General features: G+C 51.0%; 1 protein-coding gene across 1 annotated transcript; it reads left to right on the top strand.

Moving 5' to 3' along the window:
- Positions 1-6141: 6141 nt before the first annotated feature.
- On the top strand, positions 6142-10714 carry npy8ar (neuropeptide Y receptor Y8a; the record flags this gene model as incomplete). The annotated part of the gene is made up of 4 exons (XM_084486346.1): positions 6142-6516; positions 7399-7640; positions 8823-8969; positions 10201-10714. The coding sequence occupies 4 exons, from the start codon at positions 6142-6144 to the stop codon at positions 10712-10714; spliced, it is 1278 nt and encodes a 425-aa protein (XP_084342472.1).
- Positions 10715-10756: the final 42 nt, after the last annotated feature.

Below are 10756 nucleotides of genomic sequence, written 5' to 3'. Positions count from 1 at the left end.
GTTTTAAAAGAGGCAAAGTTGAGTGTTTGTTTAGATATTTCATCCCGAGTAAACAGCCCGTTAAAAACATATTCAAAGAGCGTGAATGCATTCACTATCTGAACAGCTACTTACAATACACTGGGTGAAAAGTGGGATAAGTGTGTTCAGCCATGAAGATAAGACCCTGAAACGTTCAAGAACTATGCAAAACAGAATGGAACCCGAGACACAACTGCACTATTGAAACAGAACTAGCACATTCACTATTTAAACAGAACGTAAAAACATTTCCTATGTTTTGCATAGTTCTTGAGAGATGAATGAACTGAGAGAGATGTTCATTCATCTCTCTCAGAGACAGAGAGATGAATGAACACCTCTCCCTGTACTGTTCGACTGAAACTTATTAAACCTCCAGAACAGTGACAGCGGGTGTTTAAATGTTTAAAGGTGAATTCTAAATGTGCTTCCGTTCGCTGTGTAATTAATGTTAAACGATTTGTGTTAAATGGAAGGACATTGTTGCAGAAGTACACATTTGGTATTTTTTGTGTGTGCGTCTGTGCGTGCGTATGTGTGCATGTAGTATACACATTGTTGTTCAGCCCTTAAGAAGCCACTTGATGTGACGGTACCTTGCACACACAGTACCTTTTACCCACAAATGTAACATTGAATGTATTTTGCAGACACTTGTCACTGCAATTTACGGGGGAATGCATGCTGTAAGAAGTAGGAATTAAGGGCTTCTTGTTTCACCCTGCCACCCTGCCTTGATATGAAGCCTCACAATTGGATTCATACCCGGGATGCATTACCTCTGGTTCCCTGTTCCCGTCCCTGACACAGATTGCCCTCCCCCGGGCGGCTTTAAGATATGAATGTAACAGGCAGACCACTACACGCTTTCTACCTGCCTGGCTAACAACAGACCCTGAGAGAGAGAGAGAGAGAGAGAGAGAGAGAGAGAGAGAGAGAGAGAGAGAGAGAGAGAGAGAGAGAGAGAGAGAAACAGACAGAGAGAGATGAATGAACACCTCTCCCTGTACTGTTCGACTGAAACTTATTAAACCTCCAGAACATTGACATGTTTAAAGGTGAATTCTAAATGTGCTTCCGTTCGCTACGTAATTAATGTTAAACGATTTGTGCTAAATGGAAGGACATTGTTGCGGCAGTACACATTTGGTGTGCATACAAATATTTCATATCTCCGATATGATTTTCCTCTTTGATTAGTAGTTTTTCCCTCTTTAGAAGACCATCAATTCACAGGGAAACTACAAATTGCAACAGGGGGATATACTGTGAACCCCGATTGATGTCTGAAACCCCCGTCTGTGCGGTGCTGCGTTTGATGCCACTGTTACATGTAGCGCACGGCGAGGGAAGACTAAACTCCTCAGAGTTTTCATTTCCGTTATTTATAATTCCAGGTCCAAAAATAGGAAGCCCCAGTGGGAGGAGGAGGGGGAGAGACGGGGGGGTGGGGGGGGGTGGGTATTTGCATGTGCGTGTGTGATACACACACGCACACTTTTGTGTTTTGCTGAAACGGCTCGGCAGGGCTGTGTTGTTCATTAGACTAGACACTGGTCTCCGGCGAACACCGAGAGACTAATTGCCAGCGTCAGAAAATATATCACAGACAAACCCAGCTGTGAGCCGGTACCCAAGCACCTGACAGTGATGATCCGAGGAGCATGTCGCAGACGGATTGAGGTTCTGGAACTCTGAATCACCTCTACCTCAACATCTTCCCCCCCGCTGACAGGCACACCCAGGCTCAAATGTTTGTAATCAGGTGACACATCGGTCACATGTGACATGGGCGACACCACAAATGGGACGACATCACAAATGATGATCGAGCGAGGTCAATCTCGGGAGAAAAACGGTTTTGGCAGCCGACCGTGCGGTCCTTGCCGCTGCAGAACCGCTTGTCTTCCATTGGTATTCTCCTCAGAGAATGGGAGACAAAAGGAGGGGGGGGGGGATTGTGAAGGCCTATTCTTCCCCCTCCTCTGTTTGGGTCCACACGTCTAGCTTTGTGGCTGGAGGATAGTATGGTGGTTTAGCGCTCGCCTCCCTGCCAAAAGGTACGCCAGAATCAATCCCCAATGCCTGGTGGCGTCCTTGAGAGCACGCTGTCCTGAGCCCTACCGGCTCATTATTGACCCTGTCTCAAAATTCACTCTAGGTCTAGAATAGTAAAGTTTAAACGCTCTCAGCTATGGGAGGCGTCTTTTTTTTTTTCAACTAGACCTCATCGACGTAGCCCGGGCAATGCTTACCCCGCAATGTTAAAATAAAGTATCCAAAAGCACAGTGTGTTCCTCGGCTTCTTACACCAGGAGTGCGAAGAGGGAGAAGGGGGGAATTAGAGCGGGGTTTCTGTTAGGTGACAGGGAGAGATTCATGTGTTATTAGTGAGGGAAGTGGAGCGCGCCGAGGAGAGCCACTTGTGACTGTTGTGATGAGTGGGTGTTCCAGTGTGGTCCCGGTGACTCAATGTTGCGGTTGGACGTGGGGGTCACTGCTGTGTGTGAACGTAGCCTTTATCAATGATTGGAGTCATTGCCGCATGTGAATAGAGCCCTTAAACAGTCCCCGGGAAAACACACAACCACTCTTGACTTTAACCTGCTGTGTGACAAGGACTAAGGACAGGATAGGGAGACTGCGCTTTGGACACGTCTTTGATGTTGGATTTTCTTGTTGGATGATGAAATCCTCCTGGATCAAACATATACTACTACTACTACTACTACTGCGTCGGCTCTGGGCAGCGTTGGTCCATCAGGGTACTCAGCTCTGCTATTGGGCATCCGTGGCCTACTGGTTAAGGAGTTGGACCGGTAACCGGAGGGTGGCTGGTTCGAATTCCCACTGGTAGGCAAAGAAATCCCATGCAGACTTCTCAAATCGTACAATCAAAAGTGTGGCTCCCTCCGCAGTCGGCCGTGCGTTCTGTTTCCTCGGCGATGAGGTGCAGACCTACCTTATTGCTCTCTCCGTCTCGCCTCTTGACGGCAGTGTACGTGGGCGTCTGCTCTTTCATCTGATGGTAAGGCAACTCTCATTTGTGAAGTGCAGGCCGGAACACTGTGCTGGGGCCCACTCTTCGGACAGAGTGCAATAGTGAAGCCATGGTTTGATGTGAATCCGGCTAAGAGTATTTGATCATTGGCTGGAGCTGGCTGATGTGGCGTCGCGCTCGGCACTTTCCTCACCTTCCGATTCAACATTAGCCCGAACGGCTGTGTCCTCCTCCAGACTGATGAGGTGATGAGCTACACTTCCCTCCCCTTCTGGGGGAATGAGCAGCTCTACGTGTGTGTGTGTGTGTGTGTGTGTGTGTGGATGCCAGTGTTCCTGGACCCCGAGGACGTCTCTCGCAGCTGCTTACTCTCGCTGCCGACAGGTGCAGGCGAAGAGGTTAATTGTGCGAGGGCTGAAAGGGGCGACATTTTCATAAACCTCTCGAATCGCAGGGGCTCGGGCCGCTTTCGGTAGCGCTGTATTCAGTCGCAGCCCCTCTGCGACAGGTTTAAGGCTAAGTCATTATGTTCTCCGCGAATGGCGTGGCCAGTGAGTGGTTCAAGGGACTGCCACGCCCCTGATCCCGGAGCGGAGGGGGGGGGTTGCCTAAGTAACAAGTCTCAACTGAATAAGCACTAATAAGCATAAGCAGTTCTCAACCGCTGATTTTGTATACAGTTGTATTTAGTTTCAAATTGTATTTTTTATCTTTTGAAAAATGACAGAGGCCCGGACCTGGGTGACCTCATAGCTGGCTACGGGCATGGTCCGGAAGTAAATACGTTTTGTGCTTCAGTCGGACATGACGGTTGTCTTCCACGCGCCAAGGGTAAACTTTTGGGATTCAACCAAGAACCTTTCAGCAGGGACTCAGTGGAACACCCTAAACACTAGCATGCGTCGTTTTCCCCCCATCAGCCGGGCAACCGATGTGAAGAGAGGTAGGGCAGATTCTAGAATCTGTAGTCAGCCCTAGCAAACCAGCTCACTCCAATCCCCAAGCGTTTACCCCTCACAGACTAGAGAAGTGTGAAATGAGGACTTCCATGAGGTCAGAAAGGAGGGATAAGCCTCAGGCTATGTACAATTTCACATTGCTTTCAAATTATCTACTTTACTGCATGCCTACGTTTAGGGGGGGAACTATCGTGGGCGTACAGTTTAGGCGTATACATATGTATGAGTGCATCTCATGTACGGGGTTTAGAGGGAGCTTTTATCAGGGTTGGTTTGTAAGTTGTTTTTGTTGCAGTCAACCCGGAGATTTTTGTGTATGTGTAAATCACACACACACACAAACACACACACACACAGTGACTCACTCTCTCTCTCATGTGCGCGCACACACACACACGCACACACACACTGAGTCACGCTTTCTCACACTGACACATGCACACGCAACTCAATCGCTGACTCACTCACTCCCTCAATCACACATTTACACACACACACACACACACACACACACACACAAATGCGGCATGGCAAGGATAATCTGTTAATCTCTTTTGTTTAATCTCACCACATAATTGAGTTGTGCGTCTGGAAGAGTGGCAAGTGTACTGATGAGGATGACAGCAAACAGCAATTAACCTCCCATTTTTTACCTTGTCTGCTAAATTCCTCCTTGTGTGTGTCTGTTTGTGTGTGTGTTAGTGTGTAGGTCCCACATTCTTTCTTGTACCTTTCCGTTGATCTGGAGCTGAAATCTCATTGTTGCGCATGTTGCAGTATATTTCCCTATTGTCCTCACGATCTCAACTGTCCTTCACTCCACTCTGTGAAGAGAACACCACAAACCCGCCTCTCTCCTTCTCCCCATCATGTTCCCACAGTCCTCTTCCTGCCACAACTCAACTCTCACGAGACTTCTTGATGAGCGAGACTTGGTCGGACGCCACAATAACAAACCGTGATCGAGTGAAAGGTAAAGAATCAAGTTAGGTTTCTCGGTAGGGATACTTTCCATAATGCCGATAACAGCTGCAGCGTTCTCGCTCAATACCGGAACAATTTTCAAAATTGTTGTCCCCTGAACCCAAAGTGATGGGAAAACAAGATCCAGGATGAAAGGTCCCCAAATGTTCCTTTAAGGTCACTATTCCAGCCCTCCTCCCGAGGGACCTTCCACAGGGAGCAACCAGAAAGAAACAGCAATGCAGCCATCTTATAAAAAATAAAAATAATAAAAGAAAGGAAAGACAGTGAAAGACTGTCGCTTGACAGCACAGGGGAGAAATCAAAGACTAAGAAATGGGCCAATGTCATGTCACGGAAAAGCAAAGAAAAGCGTATCGTATACGTGGAATGAAAGCCAGGCGAAAAAGTCATAGCGAAAGGAAGAACGTGTTTAATCACAAAGTCTGACCTTGTCTTTTTTATTTTTCACAGCTATCCCCCCTCCCCCCCCCCGTCTGACAGCTCTCCCTGCAACTCCCCCCCCCCCCCCCCCCTGTTCCCCTGGGCCTTCACTCTCTGAACCCCCCGGGGGTCCTCTTCACAGCTCCCTCCGCCACATCGTCAGCTCCCTCTCTCTGTCTGTCTCTCTGTCCCTCTCTCAGCTCTCTGTCTTTCTTTTTTCTTCTCTCAAGGGGAAGTTAAGGCCACTGTTGTACCGCCCACCAGGCCCCTCCCCCCCTCTCCCCCCCCCCCCCCCCCCCACCCTCCATCTCCTGACCCTGCACCACTCCTCCTCCGCTCGCACGAAAGCAGCATATAGACACCGATACAGAAACTATGGTTCGTCTCCTGGGTTACTGTCGCCCATCACCGACAACGCCCACCCCTCCGTGAAGAAGCCCCCCCCCCCCCCCCCCCGGCGACCCGCCATGGAGGGGCTGTAGAGCGGGGGGCGGGGCCTACGGCTTCCTGTCGTCATCCTAACGACCCGTAGTCAAGAAAAGGGGGCACTTTGAAAGGGAGTGTTTTGATAGAACTTTGCACAGCCCCGGCCTCCCTCCCTCCCCTCGCCCCCCCCTACTATACCCCCCCCTCCCCCGTCATACCGCCCCCTGCCCCCCAGCTCCAACCCCCCCCCCCCCCCCCCCCCCCACCCACTTCCTCATCCACACGCCGGACACTGGAAAAGTTCAGCCATTCTTGTCGATCTTGGAGATGTCCAATAACAGCAGCGGCCCCGGCGGCGGCCCCGGTGGGTCGGGGGAGAGCGGCCCCGGCGGGTCGGGGGAGGGCGGCGGCGGCGGCGGCGGCGGCGGCGGCTCCGATTGGACAGAGAACACCCTGTGCCCGCCCTCGGTGGGCGGAGCCACCTTCCTGATCGTGGCCTACAGCACGGTGATCGCCGTGGGTCTGCTGGGCAACGCGGGCCTGGTGTACATCATCGCCAGGCAACAGGAGCTGCGCAACGTCACCAACATCCTGATCGCCAACCTGTCGTGCTCGGACATCCTCATGTGTCTGGTGTGCCTGCCCGTCACGGTCATCTACACCCTCATGGACCACTGGGTGCTGGGGGAGGCCCTGTGCAAGGTGAAGCCAACGCACATGCACGTGTACACGCACACGCACGCGCACGCACGTGCCCGCTCGTAAACACACACAGACAGGGACACGCACATCATATTCGTGCCTGTTGGCACACTGTCACTCACAGACACACAGACACACACACACACACACACACAGACACCCACACACATGTGCTTTCACACAAACACACACACATATACACGGCAGGCTCACATAAACACACACTTGTACTCCCTCAAAGAATATACTGGCAAGCGGACCCAACATTTACACAGACTAGCCAACATTTGCAGATAGAATCATTGCTCACACATTGAAACTGCACAGCCTTCTTGCACATACACAGACTTGTCCAAATGTATAAATAAAGATGTATTGATTTGGTCAGCGTGAGTACACATGGCACATCCAATCTATCTCGTCTACCCTATTTTTTCCTTCTCCCCTCCTCCCTCCCATCCCCCCCTCCACCTCCTCCCCTCCCCCTACTCCTTTTCTTTCCTCCCCATGTTCCTCTGCACCTCCTCCCTAAACACAAGACAAACCAAAGTTATTAATCCCTGACAGTGTACGTATCTCTTCCTCCTGTCTTGCAGTTCGACTCTGTCCTTCCCCTTCCCTCCTCTTCCTCCTCCTTCTCCCCCCACCTCCTCCTGCTCCTCCTTTAATTCCTCTTCTTCCCACTCCTTGTCCTTGTCCTTGTCCTCTCCCACCTCCTCCTCCTCCTCTTCCTCCTCCTCCACCTCCTCCACTTCCTCCTCCTCCACCATCTCCACCTCCTCCTTTTCCTCCACCTCATCTCCTCCTCCTCCTCCACCCCCCCTTCCTCCTCCCTCTCAAGCCCCAGGCAGCTCACTCTGACCCTTTCCCCTCTCCACCCAGGTGACCCCGTTCGTCCAGTGCATGTCGGTGACCGTGTCCATCTTCTCCATGGTGCTCATCTCCCTGGAGCGCCACCAGCTGATCCTGCACCCCACGGGCTGGTCCCCGGCCGCTGGCCACTCCTACCTGGCCGTGGGCCTCACCTGGCTGGTGGCCTGCTTCATCTCCCTGCCCTTCCTCTCCTTCAACATCCTCACCGACTCCCCGCTGCACAACGCCAGCCTGCCCACCAACCCCTTCAGGTGGGCCGGTGGGATGGGTTCAGACCACTGTACTCGGACCTTAGGCGCTCTGGTTGAGTGGCACAAGGATGCACTGCTTTTAAGGCATTTTCATTTACATTAAGGGCATTTATCAGACCCTTTCATCCAAAGCAATTTAAAATAAGTATATGTGTCATGAGAAGGTGAAACAATGTATCGCTGTCGGTACAGTAAGGATGTTCATAGAATCAAGTGCAAAGATTTAACAATTCGCTAGGTTAACCCATTCCCTGTATCCAACAAGACATGTGAGGCGGACTGCATGCCAGTGCATGTTAACATTAGTCTAAAATGTTGAAAAGCTGAATGGTAAAAAGCTGCTTGCATGACAAGTAACTGTGATTTGAGTTGAGCAGTTTGAGGTGGGTGGGGAGGAAACGTTATATTGGTTATTGAGTGGGAGTGATCTGAATCATGCTTCTGTGTCTGTTGAACGTTTGTATGCGGTGCTGCAATTCACCAGCATGGACGTGATGCTTCAGCTTTGAACTTGATTGGTCACACATGTGTGGGCGTCAATTTATCTTGGTTTAGAAGAGTGAATGAGTTGTCAAAGGAATGGCCTCTCCTGCTTTCTCTCATTCTTTCTCCTTGTCACCAGCCATATATCTATCGATTGATTTTCCTTCTGCGCCGTTGAAATTTTTTGAATAATATTTACCAACTGCAGTGAAAAACATCCATATTTGGCACATTGAGGGTGGGACTTCAATGGCTTAAATAAACTCAAAAATCGAAAAAACCTAAAAACTTAATAACAACACGTCCACCAGGACCTCGCAAAATACATCATTTGAAGATGAAACAGCCGTTGAGATCCTAAACCAACAAAAAAAAGAAAAGCACACAAACAAATAGAACTGTGTCAGTATTTAAATCGGTTCAGATGCGATTATGCAATATTTTACAATAAGTTACTGTAGATCCGGTGAAAAACACCCTCAACCTTATCTAATTACAACATGTCTCCCTCCCTTCCCTTACACTATCTTCTAATACTATTTTTATTTTTAATTTTCTGCATTGTTAAGGAGAGCTTGGGATACAAAAATGTCATTGCCGGCTATGACTGCTTTGCCTGTCATGTTGTGCATTTGACCAATGAAAGCGCTTGAACTTGAAGCATGTGTTCATGTCTATTTTCTCTCTCTTCGTCTCCAGGGACCACCTGATCTGTATGGAGCTGTGGCCCACCGAGAAGCACCGGCTGGCCTACACCACCTCCCTGCTGCTCTTCCAGTACTGCCTCCCCTTGCTGCTGGTGCTCTACTGCTACCTTCGCATCTTCCTGCGCCTCCGACGACGCAGGTCTCATTTATATATATATATAATTTTTAGATTTTTATGCTTTATTATAGGGGTAGTCTTTTTTCAGGAGGTCCAACGTCAGGATATGTCATTCACATATAAGGCCCTTCGGGAGAATAGCGGGAGAATAGACGGTTGTACGTCCATATGTGAAAGCAGCTATAGTGAGATATAGAAGAAGGTATGGGAGATAGAGGGAGAGGACATGCAGCAATTGACCACGGGCAGGATTCGAACCTGGGTCGCTGTGTTCAGGACTGAGCCTGTATGGTACTCTTCGCTCTTCCCCGGTGAACCACAGGTGCGCCCCCAAGACTAATTTATATTTAACAATGTTTTCCTCAGGAAACCCTCCCTTGAATATAAATGAGTTGATTGGTTGATTGTTCCATTTGTTGATTGGGTAATGCGTCGCTTGTTATGGGCGGGCAGGACCACTGATTGAAGATGAAATATTCCCCGGGGTTCATACCGCCAAGGTCCTACAGTCAATCCGTAGGCATCCGAGAGCAAAGATGCCCTAACTTACTCGGTAGAGACTCCAGAGACACTTTTATCCACAGCGATAGATGGAGACTTCAGATTCAGCTTTAACAAGGAGCAGGTAGATGATGTGAATTGCGATGGCATCGTGCTCAAGGATGCCTACAGGGGAAAACTGGTTGCCTGTTAGTTTCTAGCGAAGCAAAAAAGGGAAAATGTGTAAAAAAAATGTACAACTTGCACCAAAACACATCAGAAACACATGCCGTAGGGTTGACTCACGCAGAAACTGCAGTGGTACAAACCGGTAAAACTAAATGTAACAGCAACTGCCAAGGCACCCGATATGTTGGACATTTGCCATCGAACCCAGTACACTTCGAGCTGAAAGTGGAAACCCCCCTAACCACGAGTCTATCCGGGCCCCTAACACACACGTATATTCCCCTGCGTCTCAGCGGGAACCGACACTTAAATGGCAGCGAACTGACAGGTGGATATATGGATTATACAGCTAGCGTCAACCTTTCATTTGACAGTAGAAACTCCCTCATCCCCCCCCCCCCCCCCCTTCCCTCCAGGGAGACCCCCATCACCACACGAAGCCACCTTTCATCATTTACATAAAAACCCACGTCCCACAATGCACCCCGGCACCCCGCAAGGGAGCGCGTGGCATTGAGCGGCGTGCGACAACGACAGCGACCGACGGCGCATCCCCGTCTTGTGTGCCCTTCCGTCTCCGCAGGGACATGATGGAGCGCAGCCGCAAGACGCAGGGGGCGCGGCGCATCAATGCCATGCTGGCCGCCATCGTGGCCGCCTTCGCCCTGTGCTGGCTGCCGCTGACGGTGTTCAACACGCTGTTTGACTGGAACCACCAGGCGCTGCCCGCCTGCCAGCACGACGCCGTCTTCTCCGCCTGCCACCTGACGGCCATGGCGTCCACGTGCGTCAACCCGGTGGTGTACGGCTTCCTCAACAGCAACTTCCAGAAGGAGCTGAAGAGCACGCTGCAGCGCTGCCAGTGCGCGCAGCGCCGCGCCGTGCCCGAGAGCTACGAGAGCTTCCCGCTGTCCACGGTGGGCAGCGAGGGCCCGACCAAGGGCACCTCGCTGCACCGGATGGGCTCGCTGCTCAGCTCCCTGCCCCGGCACGAGACGGCCGCCGCCCCCGCCGCCGCCGCCAGCGCCGCCAGCGCAACCAGCAGCAGCGGCGGCGGAACAGGGGGGGGTGCAGCGACAGTTAGCGTGCTGGGCTAATCAAGCTAATCAGGCTAGTTAGTGGGGGGGGGGGGGGGGGGG

The sequence above is a fragment of the Micromesistius poutassou genome, assembly GCF_964030765.1.
Source record: "Micromesistius poutassou genome assembly, chromosome: 22".
NCBI lineage: Eukaryota > Metazoa > Chordata > Actinopteri > Gadiformes > Gadidae > Micromesistius > Micromesistius poutassou.
The sequence above is the reverse complement of the archived record's forward strand: the minus strand, read 5'-3'. Positions and strand labels throughout refer to the sequence as shown.